General features: G+C 37.7%; 1 protein-coding gene across 1 annotated transcript in view; it reads left to right on the top strand.

The window, feature by feature from the left end:
• Positions 1-2,565: 2,565 nt before the first annotated feature.
• Positions 2,566-21,858, top strand: part of ext1b (exostosin glycosyltransferase 1b) — a 105,198-nt gene continuing 85,905 nt past the window's right edge. The window contains exon 1 of the mRNA XM_084130578.1: positions 2,566-4,329. Within this exon, the coding sequence (XP_083986704.1) occupies positions 3,386-4,329 (944 nt within the window). The 5' untranslated portion in view covers positions 2,566-3,385. The remainder of the gene's footprint in view (positions 4,330-21,858) is intronic.

The raw sequence follows: 21,858 nt of genomic DNA, 5'->3' as shown, positions 1-21,858 counted from the left end.
GTTAACCACTGAAGAGCAGCACCACTGATACCTATTGCAGACAGTCGAGAAAGAAGTATTATACAGTAGAGGCAAGCCTAGGAAAATGTACATCTTCACCCTTTATTCAAAATTTAAATATTAATAACGTTTTCTAAGCCTTACGTTGTGGTTGTGCTTTTATGAGTGTCAACACAATGAAACACCATCATCATTTTTGGGCAGAAATTTTGAACACACGTTAAAAAAATATTCATATTAAATATTAATTACCGATTATGTTGTAGTCAAGCTTTTTTTCTGTCAGTTTTTTTTTCTATGCTTTTTTTTTTTTTTTTCATGTCGTAAAAGTAAACCTGAAGATGTTTTTTGCCTTTTTGTCACCAAATAATTTTGTCAGATAAAACCTTAACCAAGTTTAGTGTTTATTCTTCCCTCATATTTAAAAGAAAATAAATAAATAATAATAATAATAATAATAATAATAATATATATATATATATATATATAATGTTTTCTTCATATTTTGATCATTGGAACAATAAAATCAAATATCCCCTCTGGATATCACCTTTGGCCACTATTGTATTAAAATATTATATTATATTATTTAAATGTATTTTATTTTATTTAAATATATTTAATTATTATTATTATTATTATTATTGACATTTTAGTTGTGTAACTAAAATATACATCTTTATATAATTCTTTTATTTTTAAAATGATTGTACATTTTTTGTTTTCAATGTTCTATGGCCAAAGAAAGGTTTCCCACCACAACATGTCTGTTATTGATTTTTTTTTTTTTTATTTACTCTCATGATTTATATGTATCCTCTTAGAAAGGCATTAATCTTTCAGTACAGTTGATGTTGGCTTCGTTAAGCATTTGAATATGTGTTCCATACCCCTTTTATTAGGTGTTCCTATTGTGGTCTTCCGACATTCACCTGTGCAGCGTCTCCATATCACTGAGCCCAGCCCTTCCCACAATACTCAGGGAATGCAGTGTGTTACATCATCTCGAGCGCTTTATCAGATCCTGGAACAGTGGAGGGTAGAGGACTCTCAAAGGGTGTTTTGTCTTTCCTAGGGCTTAGAACTCTCTGAACTCACGGCTTACCCCGCTCAGACACGGGTATTTGTTTACAGCGGCCCAAATTTGGGGCTTTTTATCACAAGCTTCGAGAGGCTTTGGGAAGAGGAAGTGCTATAGAGCCGGGCTTCTTATCAGCAGAAAGATATAAAAGCAAATCCGTTGGGTAATCCAGCTGTCTTCTTTCAGTTATTAGTTAAATAAACAACAAATAAGTCATTTGTCCAGCAATGGTTAGAGTTATCAGTGATTGTTCATCAGTAGTTATTTTTTATTAATTAGTTATAATGACTAAGTCATTATAATGGGGGTTTAATCTAAGGCAATATCAAAAGTTATTCCAAGATATCCAAACCAATGAAAAACACATTTCATTTGGCAGAATCTGCACCACCAGTGATGATCATTTATTAATGATCCATCACTCCCTGTTCATAGCATTTGTTATTATGTAAATTCATTTCGGCTGTTTTCTATTTTATTTACCTGGTTCCTTTCTCCTTCATTTTACTTCATTTTAAGCTATATTTATTTTCAGTTTGTCTATTTCAAGTATTGTATTGGCAATATTGTAAATAAGTCATGCAAAGATGTAGTTGTTCTTGGAGTCAATTGTTTTATTTGTGATAATGCAATGAAACATGCCAGATTGTGTGACATAATTTTTGGCCAGAAATTTTGAACACATGCTAAAACAAGAGAACCAAAAAATATTAATAACTCATTATGTTGTTGTTAATGTATGCTTTTTCCTTCTAGCTTTTTTTTTTTCTGTACACTTTTTTTTTTTTTTTTTTTTGCATAGTAAAAAATAAATAAAAATAAAAATAATTCTCGCCAATTAATTTTGTCAGATAAAAACTTTAACAAAGTTTAGTGTTTGGGTGTTTTGTCTTTTACCTGGTTCCTTTCACCTATGCTTCTCTTCATTTCACTTCATTTCTATTTTAAGATATATTACTTTTCTGTTTTGTCTATTTCAAGTACTGTATTGGCAATATTGTACATAATAAGTCATGCAAATAAAGCTTTTATGACTCTAATAGCATCATCATCACAAAAAAAAAAAATAAATCACTGCATAATTAAGGTAGAAATGTAATAGAAATAATAATAGCATATATAGCAAGAGGTAAAAAGAGAAAATAATAATAAAAAAATCCACTCCCACCACCCTTCAATATAACTAACATAAATCTTTAAATGGAATTGAAATAACTGTCTGTTCTATTTGAAGAACGAATCCTGCTCTGACGTGGTAATGTTATTATAGGGCAAAATGATTTAGCGAAAGCTGAATTAAAAGAAAATATCTACATTAAAAAAAAGTTAGTATGTTTTTAATGTGTAGTGGTTAGAAGTCGAAGTCCACATTCTGTGAGAAGCTCTGCTATGGGAATGAATGGGTGCTGTAGAAGCCCCGCCCCATCCGGTTGCTCTTTCCAATGAAAAGGCACGATGCACCATGACGTGACGTCACGCACACTGGCGTCGTGTCGGGATTGGAATGTAACAGAGTAACAATCGGAACAACTGAGCAATAGGTGTTTGGGTTCGCGAATCAAGGAACTCAGTTGATTTTATTCACTAAGGAAACATCCTGTGAAACTCGCCCGTGTTTCTCTCGCTAAACGAGCAACGTCGCTTTCCAGAGCCGGTGTCCCGATGAAGAGGAAATCCACTTCTTGCGTGTGTGAAGGTCCACTGAGAGCGCAGGAATAAGAGAAATGCAGGGATTCGTGAGGTTACGCTGATCTGCCCCGTGTGTGTTACTGTTTCTGAGGTGAATGCATGGAGTTACGCTTTAGTTTAGCCTGGACGTGTGGTTTGGAAACGCAAAGCATCGGAGATAAACCTCGGTCGTTGTATTATTATTTACGACTTTGCATGTTTTCCAACGGGACCCCCTGCTCTCCAAAGACCCCATGAGTCAGTGCCGCCGCAACTCTCCGGTGCGACGCGTTTCGTTGCGTTTTTATTAATCCACCGCGGGAAAACTAAATCAGCGAGTATTTATACCTGATTGTGCGTTTATAATTATCAAAACCGGCGCGTTTGCTGTAGGTAATGGCTGCACTGTGAAATGTCGCTAGCACTAGACAGACGAGGGAGATCGAGGAGCCCGATGTAAAATCGCCCACATGCGCTGGATCAATCGCTTGCTGTTTGCTGATCGGAATCTGAAGAGTTGTAAATCCTCGGAGGCTGGAAGATGGCGGAGCGGTACTATAGCTGGAGGAGGTGGTGCGGCTGCTTCTGCTGAGATACAAACTTGAGATTTATTTGCAAACACCGCGATCTGGACACATGCAGGCCAAAAAACGATATCTGATCTCGCTCTTGACTGGCGCCTTTCTAGTTTTGCTCTTTTACTTCGGAGGAGGGTCGGTCCCGGGTCCGGCGGCCACGGGGTCCAGGAGCCGACATGGATATAATCGTCCCGATCAACCGTGGCCGCACTTTTCCGATCCCTTACAACACTTCATCCCGTGGGACCATTCGGACACGGAGGAATATAACGTGCATATATCGCCCAGGCAGAAGAGAGACGTTAACTCGAGCGTTTACAAGGGCAAACGGTGCCGCATGCAATCATGCTTCGACTTCACTCTATGTCAAAGGAACGGATTCAAAGTCTACGTGTATCCGCAGCAGAAGGGCGAGAAGATCTCGGAAAGTTACCAGAACATTTTATCCACCATCGAGGGCTCTAGATTTTACACTTCTGACCCTGGTCAAGCGTGTTTGTTCGTCCTGAGCTTGGACACTCTTGATCGAGACCAATTATCGCCACAGTACGTGCACAATCTCAAAACCAAGGTGCAGAGCTTGCCTCTTTGGAACAATGGTAGAAATCACCTCATATTTAATTTGTATTCGGGCACATGGCCTGACTACACGGAAGACTTGGGCTTTGATATTGGTCAGGCCATGCTGGCCAAAGCAAGCATCAGTATGGAGAACTTCAGACCTAACTTTGACATATCCATCCCGTTATTCTCCAAGGATCACCCAAGGACCGGAGGGGACAGGGGGTACTTGAAATACAACACCATTCCACCTTTTAGAAAGTATATGTTGGTATTTAAGGGGAAACGCTATTTGACTGGCATCGGCTCGGACACGAGGAATGCCTTACATCATGTTCATAACGCGGAGGATGTAGTTCTTCTCACCACCTGCAAACATGGCAAAGACTGGCAGAAACACAAGGACGCGCGATGTGACCAGGACAACGCCGAGTATGACAAGTGAGTCCTCAAATTTATGTTTTTCTCATGTGGTCGCGATATTTCAGAAATTTCCCTGTCAATCGTAATACTACAATAGTTGTTTTTTTACCACATGGAACTTAAGTTAAAATTTAAAGTGACAAAAATGAAAAAAAAACCTTCGCTGCTAATATAACGTTAGGCTACTTAAATTTCTCCTGGTTATTCAGGTTTCAGTAGTTTACCCAAGTTATAACGTTTTTATTTGAAAATGTCTGAGGTCAGTAACATTGACTGGATGAATATGCTACGAATTGCCTATTAATCCAATTAATTTGATTGTTCTCCATTCTAATAACTTAATAGCTTACCTGTGAAAATGTGCCATTTACCTTGTCTGTTTTGGTTGTCGTCACTGTTTTAACGGTTTAAAACTTTACAGCGCGCGAAAGTAGGCTATCGCCACTTTACAAATCCATGCATATTTAATTAGGTAAACACCTATGCATTTTATGATTGGTTGTCTTTTGCTAAACTACTCTCTATGACATTGTAGTACCAACCCAGATTGTGGTTTTTAAATACCAAATGTGTAACCTTGGGATAGTTCACCCAAAAATAAAATTTGTCATCACTTACTCACCCTCAAGTTGTTCCAAACCTGTATGAGTTTCTTTCATTTGTCGAACACAAAGGAATATATTTTAAAGAGTGTTTGTAACTTGCAGCCATTGACTTCCATAGTATATTTTTCCTATTAATGGCTACCATCAACTGTTTGATTACCAACATTCTTTGAAATATCATCTTTAGTGTTCAACAGAAGAAAGAAACTCAAAGGTTTGGAACAATTTGAGGGAGAGAAAATGATAACAATTTAAATTTTTCAGTGATGTATCCTTTTAACTCAGAGACATAAGTGGCCTTAACCTGAGGTTTTAATGGAACGTTTAAACAAGATAAAGCACACAAAGTCAAAAGCCTGTGATATTTTGGGAAAGTGGTTACCATGGTAAAGTTTTGTATGGGAAAGTTGCCTTTATGTTGCAAACTGGGTCACAATTTACTTTATTGTTTGCAGTGTCTACTCTATAATTACATAAATACTAAGTGTGTACTTGTTTCATAATTACACTTTCTTGCCATTGTGATTATAACTTAGAATACCAGTTGGACACGGCTGGGCCACTTGAAAGATGTTTTGTAAAGCATCCTGCTGTCCAATTTAGCCAGCAATGTGCCATTTTTACACAAGCTGTTTCAGTGAATTGTGTCATCTTGAATATTTTTGAAGCAGTGCTTCATGTGCCATGGAGACCAGCAGAGCTGTGTTTTTACACTGGATTGCGACACTTTTATTGCTTCAGAAAGCCATTTGACATGACAAACACATTTCAGGTACAGAACTGAGCTGTTTTTAATATCCCAACTCTATTGCACTCATTGTAAAACACCTCCACCGTGGGAATTTTACCCAAATCTCAGATATTATAGCAAGTTAGCAATCCAATCTGGATATGTTTGGACACGTCTCATATGCTCGAAATATAACACTCTCTCAGCAGAGAGAACGGACATACGACCTTGCGTAATTAGAAAGCTGACCCCAGTGTAAATAAACCGTAATTGGAATCTTTTTTTGTCCTGAAATGTTTACACGCTCACAAGTAGTTCGGTCACGCTAGCCGCGATTTCTGATTAAACAGATAGAAGTTAATCAATAATCCACTGTTGCAATAATTTAACTGTTGCCAATCTCTAAAATGGATGGATTGCATAGTCAAGCACATTGAATCACAATCCGTTAGAATTCACTGATACATTGTGAGGGTAATTACCTGGTGCATATCACTTCAGAACAGCCTGAGTGCTCATTAATGGGATTTCAGACTCAGTCAGCGCTCTATATCCCACTCACTCCTGGTTAGTCATGGCTCTAATGCTGGTCGGTGTGCAGATATTTTTGGCACCGTGTTTCTCCCTCCCATGATGCTGCCGAGGTGCTTCTCAGCAGGATGTGGTGCTGTTAATTGGTGTGTGTGTGTGTGTGTCTGTAGGGCAGAACAGCTGTTTGGAACATGAGCGAGCTGAGCCATGCAAAAATGACCCAGCTTGACGGGTCTGCAAATTTTTTTTATTTGGTTTATTGTTGGTATTTGCAATTTGACAATGTCTCAAAAATATGTTATAAAGTGTATGCATTGATCACACTCCCTCAGTCTGACTAAGTGGCAGAAGAGCTGCTGAGTGACTGGATTTAATAGGGAAAGCGAACGATTATCAGTTTAAAACGAAGGTTGGACTTGATATAGTGTTCTTTACGACTTACCAAAGATCCAGTGATCCGTGGATATTGACATGCAGCAGGAATCGTGTTTCCTGACATTTATATGAGCCTGATTTCGATGCGGGAAATACATAAAGCAAATTTGCCTGTGAACACTTCATATAAATACAATATAGGTAGATCTAAATCCCAGTGATCACTTATATCAAACTTGTATGGTTTTTTTTGTCAGTGTTTATTTAAAAACATCCAATTATGCGGAATATATGATGGTAAATATTGAACTGATGAGTTGTCAATATAATATATAACAATATAATATACAGGGTGTGAATATTTTCTTCTTTTTTTTTTTCTTCTTTTTTTTTACCCCTAAATTCAGCATGTTCTCAATGATAACTGCAAATCCACCTTTCGCTGCCAGCTTTTAAAATGACTTGCATCTGAATGGCTTCAGGCACCACTGGTCCATGCCAGACTCGTCTTTGAGACTTGGCCCAGTGATTGAAATTCCTCCTTGCCACGGTTTGGAATTTACCAAGCTGGAATAACTCGGCAGTGCCAAGCGTTATTAAACAATAGATTCATTCAGTTCTCTGTCACAAAAGCACAGCGCTGGTCACTTCCCCAGCTGGACGAGTGGAGGAAATCCAATCTGCCTCGGTGTGATTTGTGGAAGTTGTCACATTGATCTGATACAGATGAAGGAAATGATTTCAAATCCCCTTTCTGCAAACGATATTCAGTCTGCTATTAGGCTCAGTCATAGTCTGAAACTTTCTTTTTTCCGTCCTAATCTTGTTTCCTGGAAAATGAGTCACTGCATAGATGTAGAAGGGTAATATTTGCAATGTCAACATTTGTTCCCTTACAGTATCCGTGTTTTTTTTTTTTTTCTCCTTTAATACCTAACCAGATTTTTCAGACTTCATTAACTGTGTCCCTTAGCTTCTCCTCGCCAGGGCATTCAAGGGCACCGCAAGGACCTAATTTAATATTTCATCTCTTATTCCTGCTCTTAGCCTCTTTAATCATTGCAAAACAAGCCAGTTTCCCCACCTGTAGTTTGATGGATGGCTTTCTGCTGAATGTCAGCTTTACACTGGTAAATAGGATGAAGTTGCATTAGTTTGGGATGCACCGGGATGAAAATTTTGGCCGATATCGATAACCGATAATTCTTTATATTTGAAAGCCGATAACCGATATATCAGACGATAAATCAAAATCCAAAGTTTTATATAATTTTTGAGAGCCTGATTACAAAAACAAAAGTCTCATCATTAAAATTCATGTCCCGAACACACAATTATAATGATGTTCTCCTTATAGTTTTACGTAGCCTAAATGACAGACATGCGCTGCACATGTTGCATTGATTAATCACTCTTTTTGAAGTGATTTCAATCATATTTCAAGCAATTAAAAACCATCATGTTGAAGAGTGTGCTTCTGAAGTGTCTCAGCTGAAGGACATAATCTATTATTTATTGGATTTAATATATCGGCCAAATTTTCTCATCAGGCCGATAACATTAAAAATAAACATATATCGGCCGATACCGATATGGTGGCTGATCTATTGTGCATCCCTAGCATTAGTGTTAGATTTCATGGAAAGGCTGTAGTGAACACTGTGGTTTAACTTGTTTAAAATTAGGCATTTCTGTCTACACCATCCCACTGTTTTTGTTATTTGTTTCTGTTGTCTTGTCACATTAATAATAAATCATGAATTTTTCATGATCTCACCTCAGTCAGATAAAGTAGGGGCCCGAGCTTGTGTGACAAATGCTAATGTGAGGTAATTAGCCTGAATAGAGTTCTGCTTAATTACTGTTAGTTGATTATATATTTTCTGTGCATAATGTGCTTGGGCGAAGACAGGCTTTATCTGATCGCAGCCTTGGATAAATTGCATGTTAAAGCGAGGAGGTAATTTGTGTGTGTTGTTCAGTTTGAAGTGTTTCCTTCACAAATGAGCTTTTGAAGGTTTCTGCTGTAATTTATGATTTTTAATCATTAAAAACTCATTGAAATTTTGGAGAGGTCGAGGCGTAGATCTTATCCCAGCAGGTTTGCTATGTGTATGTGTGTGTGGGTTTTGTCCATTTGTCTGGGATCCGCGTCCCTCGACTCATTGACCCACTTTCAGTGGGATTAACACAGGAATATTCCCTCCGGCCACAGTAAAAGACCACCAGGCGGATTCGGGAATGGCCGTTGCAGTCTAAACTGGTGTAAGTCAATTATTACTAACTAAGTGTAACTACAACCAGCTCTTGGAGAGAGAAAAGTAGCATGCTTTGAAGTTAAGTTTTGAATGTGAAAATCTAGTCCAAGCCGTAGCGATAGAACTGGCAGTCACAAAAAATGTTTCATTTGATCCAAAGCCTGTCAATGAGCTCTTGAAGAGTATGAATTAATAAGTGGGATTTAGAATCGGAAAAGCGTCTTTCATTCCTTCTCCATGCGGCGCCAGGAAAACATGTTCACTGAAAGGAATTTGCAAAACATGCTGTTGATTGGTTCACAGTTGAGTGGGATTTCTAACGTGTTTTTAAGGGACATTATTAAATGGATCTGAAGTGTTCATAAACTCTTCCGGACTGATTCTGTAAGAGATTTTGATAATTTCTCCCAACATTAATATACACTACCATTCAAAAGTCTGGGGTCGTTCAGATTTCTTTAAATTATCTTGATTAAAAATAGTCAAATTGTAAAAGCATTATTTTGATTAAAAAAAGATTTCTATGTGTATAATATTATATATATATATATATATATATATATATATATATATATATATATATATATATATATATATATATATATATATATATATATATTAGTAAAATGTATGGAAGCTTGTTTCCGCTAAAAAGATAATTGCGAAGTTTACATCTCACAATTCTGACTTTATTTCTCAGAATTGTGAGATATAAAGTCAGATTTGCGAGTTAAAACCAATTCTAAGGAAAAAAAGACTGACTTTTTTCCTCAGAATGGTGACTTTATATTATACAATTGTGAGGAAAATAAAATTCTGAATTGTGAGATTTAATGTTGCAATTACCCTTTTTTTATTTTTTATTCTGTGTCGGAAACTAGCTTCCATAAAAAAGTGATTTATTCCTGTGATCAAAGCTGAATTTTCAGCATCATTTCTCCAGTCTTCAGTGTCACATGATCCTTCAGAATTCATTCTAACATGATGATTTCATGCTCAAGAAAATTCTTTACTGTTATTTTAATGCATCCTTGCGGAATAAAACTATTAATTTCTTCACCTTTTCAACAGTAGTGTAAAAAAAAAAGGAATATCCAATGGTTTCTTTATTAGGGCCCAAGCCCTGAAAGGGCTATATATAAATCTATATAGAAGAAATGCATTGAATAATACGTTGTTTAAATTATGTAAAACGTGAATACGTTTATTAAAGAGTGTGTATATGTGTACAAAGAGAATCTCAATGCTGACTAAACTTTTTTTTAATAAAAGTTGCTGATAACTTCTGGATTTGAAATAAAAATAGTGAGTATGTGTTTGTGGTACAGCCACGAATCAGTTGCACACACTGCAAACGCAGCATATGTGAAAGCACCTGCACCGCATACACACTGCACACAATCACAGTATGTGTGAAACGAGCGTTAACCTCTGCTTTCTCATCTTACACATCACACTCCACTGTTGTGGTGGCCATTTCAGTAGATTAACTCACTAATATTATGGTGGAAACACAATAAGAATGGAAACTAAAATATAGCTGCAAGCAGCGATGATGGGCCCAAGCCGGTGGCACCATCGGGGTGGCGGTGCCACCGGCTTGGGCCCGTCATCGCTGCTCGCAGCTATATTTTTAGTCTTGAGTTGTTTATCAGCCGAAATAGTGACGTCGTTGTCATTGGGCTCTAAGGATACTGGACTCCCCCGTGACCATTAGCCACGAGTGTTAGCTTGGCCTTTAATCCAGCTCTCAGGGGAGACGGTCTTCCACGTCCGTCTGTAGATCAGCCTCACAGCGTCACACAGCTGTTTGCATGTTCATTTAGTGCTAAAATAATCAATCCACCCTTCCTCAGTGCCAGACCTGTCAGATCCAGCTTCGCACTCATTCTGGGACGCATGAAAACATTCTGCAACATTCGGAAGTGCAGGTGTTATTTAGTGTTAAAATGCTTCTCTTTTTTTTTTTAGCAGTTTTAGTCACAGATATTTTTAAAAATGACTTTTTTGCTGTAAATTACAGCTGCTCGATTCTGGATAAATTGACAATCGGGATTTGTTTTTGCTTTAAACCGAGATCACGATTCTATAAGCTTGTTTCGGCACCGAATAAAACATTTTAAAAGATAATTGCGACTTTTTATCTCACAATTGCGAGTTTACATCTTGCAATTCTGACTTTTTTTCCTCACAATTGCGAAATCTACATGATGTATACATGACACGATGCATAATTGAATATTCAAATGATTAAATGCACATTGTGCGTCACGATTTCAGCTGAAGCATGAATTGTTGTCTGACTGAATAACTTTTAAAGAGATCCGGATTGGCTCATCAGAAAGCAATGTTTTTACAGCTTCAGGGTAATTCGCAAGACTTGTTGCCTTTTATTAGTCGTATCATGGACTCCACCAAGTGTTGAAACAAAGCTCTCACAGTTCGGACCACAAGGAGCAAAACCAAACATTTTTCATCTCTGTTCAGAGGAATTTAAAGGGGAATTGCGTAAATCCCATTGCTTTTTGTGTGTCATACATGCACATCTACTGGGAGACTGTATAGGACAGTGGGGGGCTGCTATAGAAAGAGTGTTTTGTTTAAGTGCGAGCTGATCTAATGGCTCTCGCCCAAGCCGTTTTATGGTTTGGTTTGACTACCTCTCCAGTGAAACGGCTCTCTTGCCCCCGGGCGCTGAGGGGATCCTTTGTGTAAAAGTTTGCTCAGATTCTTTCGCAGCCTGTGCCTTGTTGACACCGAGGCCCTTTCTCATCCCCCACAGGAACCCATTCCTCTGCCAAAAACTCTGGAACAACTTCCCTCCCCCTTCAGACTTCCCATTACAACTCGGATTCACAACAGTGTGAAACAAGCCTGATTTCTGCCATGGCTTTTGAATTCTGGAAGGCATCAATCAAAAGGCCACACAAAGACGCTGGCGACTCTTATTTGTGGCTTCCATGATACTTTATGGTTCGGTGAGCAGTGTGGCTTGTTTAAGGGAGATTCCCAAAAATGTTAATACTTTCATTATTTACTCACCCTCAAACATGTTGGACTCCTTTTCTTCTGCTAAACACCAAAAAACATTTCAGTACAATAGAAGCCAATAAGGCTGTTTTGGACTCCATTGACTTCCATTGTATGGTCAAAAACATTATTCAAAATATCATCTAGTAAGTAAGTCTTGAAAAATTAAAATACTTCATTTTATTTACTCACCCTCATGTCGTTCCAAACCTGTATGACTCATTTTCTTCTGCTAAACATCAAAAATTAGTTTTTTGTTCCCGCAATTTTGTTCCCGCCTTATACAATAAAAGCCAGTGAGGTTGTTTTGGACCCCATTGACTTCCATTGTATCATCTAGAAGAAAGTAAGTCATGAAGGTTTGGGACTGTGTGAGGGTGAGTGAATGACAACAGAACTATCCTTTTAAAGCCCCCCTGTGGTGAAAATCCAGTTTTTAATGTTGTTTATGTCTATGTGGTGTTTTTAATACGCTTTAAGACAAAGCATGTGTAAATTCATAAGTCGACACCATTGCTGAGTATTTCCTCCTTAAAACTGCAGTGAACCAAAGACAGTCTCAAAAACACGCTTTGAAATCGCTGGTGTTTCTGACGTCACAAACTACCTTGTAACCAATCAGATCAACGTGTGATCGCCAACCAGTGGATCTCTGAGCTGAGTGAGTGAGTGGAGGCGGGGCTCATTTGCATATTCATAGAACCGCGCATACTAAATGAGGCAAGTTGCATTCAAGCTATTTTAAGGAATGAAGAATTTATTTTTCAAAGAAAAAACGTTTAAATATGCAGTTTTGGTGATCAAAGATGAGTTTTAAGGGATAAAATTGACTACAGGGACAGATGTGCTGTTACTTTACTTAGTGATCCTAGTAATGGATGATAAAATGGTCAAATCTTCTATTTTGATGGAGGGACCCAATTCTCTTTGGCCTTGAGCCAGTAATCAACATCTAAGATACCACAATCACACATAACACCCTAGCATAGTGGCGACAAGCTTTGGTTAACACCTTTATTGATGCAGTCTGCAGTTTTCCTTGCACAGGAAGCAATGGCTTAATTATTACTTACTCCAAGGTCTCAGATAACACGCGTATGAATGTTTATAGAGAATGTGGGGTAAAGTTTCGCTTTGACTTCCCTATTCTGATGCTACATCTAGTCTTCAAAAAGATAAAGGACCTTGAAGTGAAAATCAGTTTTCACGTAGATGTCATTAAAGGACCTTGGTTTTTGGTGTCAGTGCTTGTAACCTTTAATTCTAAACATTTTTCATGTTCTATAAATAATATGTCAAGGATTGCAAAGTAGCAGAGAAAGCTTTTCAAATGATTCAGAGCTTTGACCCAGAGCAGGGTTCAACAGTTTTATTATTTATTTATTTAAGATGTCTAAATGGATTGTTTACTTGTTCTAGGACAGTCATGATAATGACATTTTGGCTGCTGATTAATTGTCCTAAAAAGAATTCATGTAATTATCCATTTTCTTCACGTCTCTTTTAGCGCAAGTCTAACACAAACACTTTAAGAGGCAATTTCACTTAAAATCATAAAAAAGAGTCCTCTATAATGTTCTATAGCGCTATATGGGTAGAATGACATGAATATTACATATATTTTTTTTAATATTTGTATCTCTTTGATCTACTTTAGTCTTCGTTCACTTTTCAGTTGTTGTTTTTTAATCAAGCTTATCTTATTAACTGTAATATTGGGCCGTATGAAATCAGAATTCCGAAATTCCGTTTTTTTTCTTCGTTTTTCTGTATTCCGTTTTTTTTTTTCATTCTGATTTTTCTAGACTCTGATGTAATGGTTAAATTAAATATTAGTAATCCAAAAAAAAAAGAAATGTATGTATACAATAATTGGACATTATGAAATCTTTTATAAATGTGTGGCTATCAAATGAAGGCATAAAACATTAACAATTTATTTTATTTAAAAAGAATGTAATCTAATGAACATTAAGGGAGTTACATTCTACTGTACAATAGTAATATTTCTGTTACAATATCTTCAAGTTAAACCAAACATTTATTTTGGCGGGTTGTGGGAGCGTAATGTAAATTGAGACAATGGTTTCATGTGTTAAAATTAAGTGCAAAATGTCATTTGGAATTAAAAAATTACAATAAGCACAGTTATCTGAAGGCCTAACTTATCTGAAATCTGAATTTATTTGTTCCAAAACATACAGCTTCATTACATAGGAATTCCTAGCCAAAATGCATGAGATATGAGGGATCACATAAAGCCAGGTGTATAATGATCCATAAATTATGCATGATTTGGTCATCCTGACCTTGACTGTCTTGTATAAAAAGCGGGGTAATTTCCAGTCCAGATTAATGTTCCTCTGCGATTATTTTTCACTACCGGTAAGAGGGCAAGGTCAATAATGAATATAACAGTTGATTTTGCGCCTCAGCATGGACTAAAAGCGAATGCTAACTTAAACCTTGCAATCATCATCATAACTCTCATTGCATGTTTTGAGCGCGAGTTGTTTGTATTTGTTCAGTGGTTGCACAACACAAACCGTAACGTGGACCCAGTGCAGTCTGAGGTGTGCACGGGCATCACTGTGAAGCAGCTTCTGTTCTCCTCTTCCAGGATCCTGATCTCCTGATTTACTCCGGCGCTCCTTTTGGCTTCCCATCAGGCAGAATCTTTCTTTGTTATCGACTGCCTCAAAGCAAAAGGGCGCTTTAGCATAAGCTCTGGGTGAGCCGTGTGTGATGGGCTCCTCTGGCATCGCTTCATGGAGGGGTGTGTTTTTATTTTTAACCCGTGTCGTGTTTGCTCCGCGTCTGGATTAGCATCGTTCGCGGCATCAAAGCAAAAAGGCCTTTGCTTTAAATCTAGCGCATGTTGTGTGTGTTCTTCCTCTTGAAGTGATGATGGCTGTCATCGTACACAGGTTTTCACACAGAATACCGAGAATAAGACGCCGTTTTAAAAGTAGTAGCGATGATGACGTGATGTTGGGCTTGATGTCTGTATCTTTAGACTGTAGTGATAAACTAAGTTGAGTTTCCAGAGTAAAGGTTCCTCAACATGACAAGAGAAGTTTTCTGAAGTGTAATTTAAAGTACGTCTGTCTGTCTTCATTCTTTCATTTTTACATTTATTCATTTAGCAGACGCTTTTATCCAAAGCGACTTACAAACGAGGAGACAATACAACAATATGCAAGTGCTGTGACCCTTCCCAGTTTACTCTAACGCAGAACGTGTGCTTTTTTAATTTATTTTTATAAAGATAATAGATATAGAATAGAAGATAGTGTACATTTATTCTTTCAGCATTTAGCTTTCATGTATCATTTTATCTATCATTCTGTCTGTCTATATCATTCTATCGTTCTTTGTCACATTATATCATTGTTCTTTCATATCATTCTATCTTTAATCTGAAATGTCTTGTAGTTTTTTGTTAATTGTATGATTGTTTATTGTTTTCACCATGAAAATAGCCTTGTTGCTGACATGGCATAAATAAATAAATAATTCTATCATTCTTTCTATCTATGTCTGTCTGTCATTTATCATTCTATATCATTCTGTAGTTCTTTGTCTCATTCTATCTATCCATCTATCTATCTTTGTATCTATCATTCCCTCAATCTACCCATCATTCTCTTTTGCTATCCTTGATGTTTCAATTAATTCTCTACTATCCTTCATTCAAATAATAATTGTGTTTCAGTCTTGTTCAATTCAGAGGAGTGCACAATCCTGCTGCATAAGAAATGAATTTCCACCCCTATCGATTTGTACGAGAGAGTTTCAGTATTTATTTGGACATGTTTGTTTACCTTCCCCAGTTTAATGATGATGTTCATTTAGCTTGACATCAGACTTTGAGGCATTTCTTATGGGATGCTTTTAGCACATGTAAAAGTCCATTTCTTGCTCCATCGAGACTGACCTAGCGTAACCCCTGAATCCTGTAATTGTTAACGAAGCTTTTATGAATGCTTGTATTCCTGTATATGTGGTCAAGACTTCCAGCTTGTGTGTGTGTGTGTGGGCTGAATCTGAGAGTGTTTGCCACTTTAAGTGGTTTATATGGTTATCCAACACATTTTTTCGGTGCACCGTCTCTCCGTTCCCCTTGTTCCCCTCCGGTTTTCTGATGTACTCCAGTCGTTTGGTTCCCTGGTGCTTTCGGACTGGAGCATAAGTTGCTGTGAGCATTCATGTGGAACCCAGGCAGCAATACAAGATGAATTATTCAGCACCTGTGTTTTATTTATATTTTTTTCCTCGCAATTTTGTCGGGCATGTCCACTCTGTCTTTCATCCACACATGTGGCCCTGCTTTTACTTTCAATGTCTCAAAACAATGATAACCATCTGAATTTACCAGTTTTGGGATGTGGATGATGATTTGAAGTCTTCATTCTGGTTATGGAAGTATAATATGTTAGATATTTTGGTTACACTTTATTTTAAGGAGTCATTGTTACAGTGTAATTATATATTTAAGTACTGAGTGATATAAAGGAACTACATGTACTTCCCTATAGGGTTAGGGTATAATTAGGGTTTGGTTGCATGTAATTATGCATTATTTACTATTATTACATTTAACATATGTAACAAGGACACTGTAAAACAAAGTGTTAACGGTATTGGCAAACGCTTTTATCCAAAGCAACTTACATGTACATTGTATTTCAAGATACACATTTACATTCTTATCAGTTCTTGCTTTCCCTAGGAATTGAACCCATGACCTTGGCGTTGCAAGCGCCAACGCTCTCTGTTTGAGCTCCAGTAGAAGCCCAACATTCATTATTCAGTTGTTTCTAATGTAGAGTATCTCAAGCTGTATTTTCTAAGAGCTCAAGATGCAGATGTGTTTTACTGTGCATCTCTCCTCCTTAAACATGAAAACATCCGCCGCAGAAAAGCTCTCTAGTGTTTAAGTAAATGTCATTAGCCAAGGCCGGTCTCGAGACTGAAACCCTTTCAACGGAAGCCTCTCGAAAAGTTGACCCTATTAGAAGCTTGTTGATGGAGCTGAAAACAGGCTATTGATTCATTGATTCTGTGCACGTTAATGGATGGCCAAGCCCAATAAATATAATTGCCTCTTGGATTAACCTTTTTGTTGCAGAGATCCGGGAAAAATAAAACCTCGAATGGATTCAGTCTTTAGATATGGCACTGATTCTTTGAAGAAAAGCTGACGGTAAGGTCATGTAGTCGTCGTCTGTCTCGGTCTGAAAGAAAGAGTCATTTCTTTCGTCATCATGCTGACCTTTCTCTCTCGTTCTGTCAGATGAAGAGATCAGGAAGAGTCGCCATTTGTCTCAGATCACTTTTGAACATCTCAAGTCTTAATGAAAAAATGTGCGTACCATTTTAAAAAACCTTATTTATAAAGTGTATAAAATCATTTTTTGGGTTATTGTCAATGACTAATCTATAAAATCACACACACACACAAAAAAAAATGGATGAAAAAATGGTTTTCACACCATTTTCCAAATTACTGTTATATTCTATCTGTCTATATATCTATATTCTGTCCATCTGTCCGTCCATCTGTCTGTAAATTTTTTTTGTTTTGTTTCTATACCCTTATCTATCATTCTACCATCCAGCCATCCATCCTTTTTTGTTTCAATACCATCCATCCATAACTGTTTGATTCTATACCATCCATCAACCATATTTTTTTGTTTCTATACCATCCATCCTTTTCTGTTTCAATACCATCCACCCATAATTGTTTGTTTCTATACCATCCATCAACCATATTTTTTTGTTTCTATACTTTCCATCCATCCATTAATTGTATCAATCTTTTAATTGTATCAATCTTTTAATCATATAGGGTTAGAAGAAAGTTCTTTAGTGCAGAAATGCGCAAATATTTTTTCTTTAAAGGGCAATTCCACGCAAAACTGTCACATCCATAACGCCAACACAATGCCATTGTATTTAGTTGCCGTTATGGATGTGACATTTTTGCGCGGAATTGCCCTAAAGGTCTGTGCGTGTAAACTTTCTTCAAGATCTCATATTTTTTCACACATCTAGGCCTGTCATAAGTGATTAATAAATTCATAAAATTTCCACCACTGTTTTCAGTTCACCACTAGAGCAAATCTTATTTAATAGTGTGCTTTATTGATTCTTCGTGTTGCATTATTCTCAAGAGTAAAACGACGGATTCGGTGAACTAGAAATATCTTCTCACTTCTCTAAAGAAAAGTCTCATGGTATCATGTCACTTGGATAACGCTCTATAGTCACTAAGCAACTGAAGCAGAAATGGGAGACTTATTTTGGACTGAAAGGATTCTGTAATATGCTCCTGTCAGCCATTTTTACAGTCACTGCTCCTGCGTTTTGTTTTTTGCTATGCAGTAAAAATGAAGGTTTTAAAATAGTCTTTCCCTTTTGTCTTAATATGGTGTCCTGGTTTCTGTAAACATGTTTCTTACAGCCATCTGACTGCTGTGGTCTCCTGCATGTCTGGCAATGATTGACAGGTCCTGCTTGTCCTTATCATAACCGCAGTGGGGATTTGTGCGCTGTCAATCATCCAGCTTGTTGAAGGTGTCAGTAGCTTGATGCTCCTACAGGAAAAAATGGCACCTGGTGCTAAAAATGTGCTCTGTAAGCATTACTAGGATGCTCTTTGGATTGCGTAGGTCACAGCAGATCATTGTTCAATAAATAATGTTGCAGTTAAAATGAGATGAAGCTTTGTTGACCAAATTTTAATTGGTTGTTTGAAGTGGCGAAGTCACGCAGTCCTTGGTAATTATCGGGCAGGAAAATCCAAACGTGCGCCTATCATTCATCAATCCTCAAACGCAGCCTAACGTTAGACACTTTACATGGTCGCCCGCTCTAACGTCATTAACCTAGATAAATGTGCGCTATTATTAGGCGCATTTCCAAGCATATCAGCGCTTCTTGCATAAGGTTTAAATTGATGTGCATTTCTCTATAGGCGCATGCACCTCGGAGATGACGAGTCGGCGTCATCTAGTTTATTAAATAAGTAAAATGTTCAGACAGTCTCCTTTCAGTTTTTTTTTTGTGGCATTCATAATTATTACTTGTGCTGGTGTGTTGCGGCATGCGCTTGAGCACTTAACTGATATTTTAAAGTAGGGATGAACGATATATCGGCCACCATATCGGTATCGGCCGATATATGTTTATTTTTAAAGTTATCGATATCGGCCCAATATATTAAAGCGATAAATAATGGATTATTACCTTCTAGGGTTGGGCGGTATTATGGTAATATCGTATACCGCGGGATTTTAAAATAGCAACGGTATCAGTTTCAATACCGTCATTACCGGCACTTATATATAATATATAAATATAATTTATTTAATGCCTAAAAATGCTTATGTGTGGTTGTCATCAAGTGACAGTGTGGAGGAAAAAGAGAGAGAGAGAAGGGAGAGGCGGTAAATACTGACGTGACGAGGCAATTTTTTCATCTATGTTGATAATGAAAAGTGAACAGCACGAGTAAGATGGGATGCATCGGGAGTCAGACATTTTAACCACTTAATTAAGTTTCGTTTTGTAAAAGGCCTTTCTTTAAAGTGAATTTCGTTTGTATAAACTGTATCTTCATTTTAATAAATTTTTCATCAAACAATTGCCTGGATTTAATAAATAAGAATCAAATATATAGCAGACAATATAATCATGACATGTCATATGCCGCGGTCACTTGCATTGAAATCTCATCATAAATTAACCGAAACTCAGTGTATGCCTCACAGACATGACAGATAGGCCTATATCTAAATAAAGCTTGAAATTTCATTAAACGAAACAATTCAAAACGAAAAGAAAAAGGCTAGCCTATACCTTCTGATTATGTAACCCATGATTTGCATTTCTCTCTATATATGCTCGTTCACTAGGAGATGGCGATCGTCAACTTAGCAGACGTTGACAGAAAAGTTGTATTAATAAAAATCAATGGACGCGTGTCACCGGATTTACAAATGCACTTCTTGCTTGTTGCACACACACATTTCAAAATAATGAGATATTATGTTGAAAAAAATTATTAATAATAAATCTTTAATAATATTTGATTGAATGTTGAATGTTGTGCTTGTTTAATTTAATAAAATTAATACTTTAATTGTGATAATTAAAATAATTAAATATTATATATTAAGTGTCCCATTTTCGCTCATTTATTAATAGTATTTATATCTAGCACCCCTTCAGCACCTGCGTTAAAAAAATATTTGGTGCCGCCATATTATAACGGCCCACGTATTAAAAATAGTCAAGTCTAAATCGGGCTCGGGCTCATAATTACATTTAATGCCGTCAGCCGGGCTCGGACACAACGTGCAAGGGTTGGGCTCGATCTGGTATTCAGTTTCTGAACAGTGTAGGCACAAGCCAACAGTTTGGTGATGCTGTCTGAGCCTTATGTCATAATTTTTAATTAGTCACGGTAATACCGTATACCCCGGTAAAATAGGGGGGAGGTTTGACGGTATAAAAATTTGGATACCGCCCAAGCCTATTACCTTCACCTGCGCACTGTTGTGATGGTTTTAAATTGCTTTAAATATGATTGAATCACTTCAAAAATGGACAATACAGTAAAGTGCGACATGTGCAGCGCAAGTCTGTCATATAGGCTACATAACATTTTAATGAAAACATTATAATTGTGTGTTTGGGACATGGCTTTTAATGGTGAGACTTTAGTTTTTTTCTAATCAGGCTCTCAAAAATTATATAAAAATTTGGATTTAGATTTATTGGCCTATATATCGCTATCGGCTAAAAATGTTCATATCGGTGCATCCCTTTCTCTTCCCCCCCCCCATCCGGTATATTAATAAAACATGCGACCAGTCGACTAATGGCTTAAATGAACACCTCATGGTCAGGGGCAGCCCTAAAAAATTTCCATGTGGAAAAAAGGAATGGAAAGATGACGGCAAACACCCCGACTTATCAAGGTGACATTCTGCCATTACTTACCTGGTAAGTCCCTTTCAGATTGCAGATGGCAGACTTTACGGCTTTTTCAGTGCCTCTGGTGCCCTGGGCACAGCCGTAAATCACACACGACTGTGAGAAAGGATCAGATCACACTCAGGTCAACTTACTCGGCAGACAGCCGTGCCTCTGAGGCGGCCATTACCCTCTCGGCGAAGAATGGTGTGTTGCATTTCTTCCAGCGTCTCGGTGTCCTCTGTGAACTGAAGAGCCCAAGCTGGGTTTTGCCTCAAGGGCGTTATTCAGCAAAAACATTGACGCCCACCCATTACATTCCTCCAAGTCAATGCACCTGGGAAAGGACCCGAACTTCTGCTGTGTCTGGGATCGGAGAAGAGAACTTTAATTATGCTGTTCGCCTGTGAGGATACGTGGCAACCCGGAGAACTTCATTATGAGATACACGAGAGGATAGCAGGAGCTCGCTTCTTTAATGACACTGTCAGAACTGCTACAGGTTCACCTTTTTTTCCCCCGTTTTCTACCTTTTAAACGTCTCCTTTTCAGCAGGCTGACTCACTGAATACAATTATGTTCCAGGAAAAGCCCGGAACTGCTGGTGAAAAGCTGAATAGCAGGAAGAAAATGTCAGGCTCAAAGGTGGAAGGAGTCCATTTGTGACTGTAATTTAGCACATGAGTGAGTTGCACTGTGGTTATTGTAGGTGCTCCGTCGACTGGATCCGGAGTAGCATTGCTTGTGACCCGGAGAGATACAAGACGAAGACGTATGCCAGTTAGACGTGTGTTTGGGCAGCTGCTGTGAGCAACACCTCATCAGGGGACCCATTTATCCTGTGAATCTTGACAGCGGGAAAGAAAAGCCAAGTCAGCAGAATTTGTTTAAAAGGGACCTTCAATTAAAATAAACAGCTAGGAAGGCAAAAGCCGGAAACTAGAGCAGTGTAGCCTCAGTTTACCAAGCTCACGGTTTAGAAAATGGAGGAAAGCAAAGCATCCAACTAGGCAGACAATCTTCTTACGGGCAA

This window comes from Abramis brama (assembly GCF_963993115.1).
Source record: "Abramis brama genome assembly, chromosome: 12".
NCBI lineage: Eukaryota > Metazoa > Chordata > Actinopteri > Cypriniformes > Leuciscidae > Abramis > Abramis brama.
The sequence above is the reverse complement of the archived record's forward strand: the minus strand, read 5'-3'. Positions and strand labels throughout refer to the sequence as shown.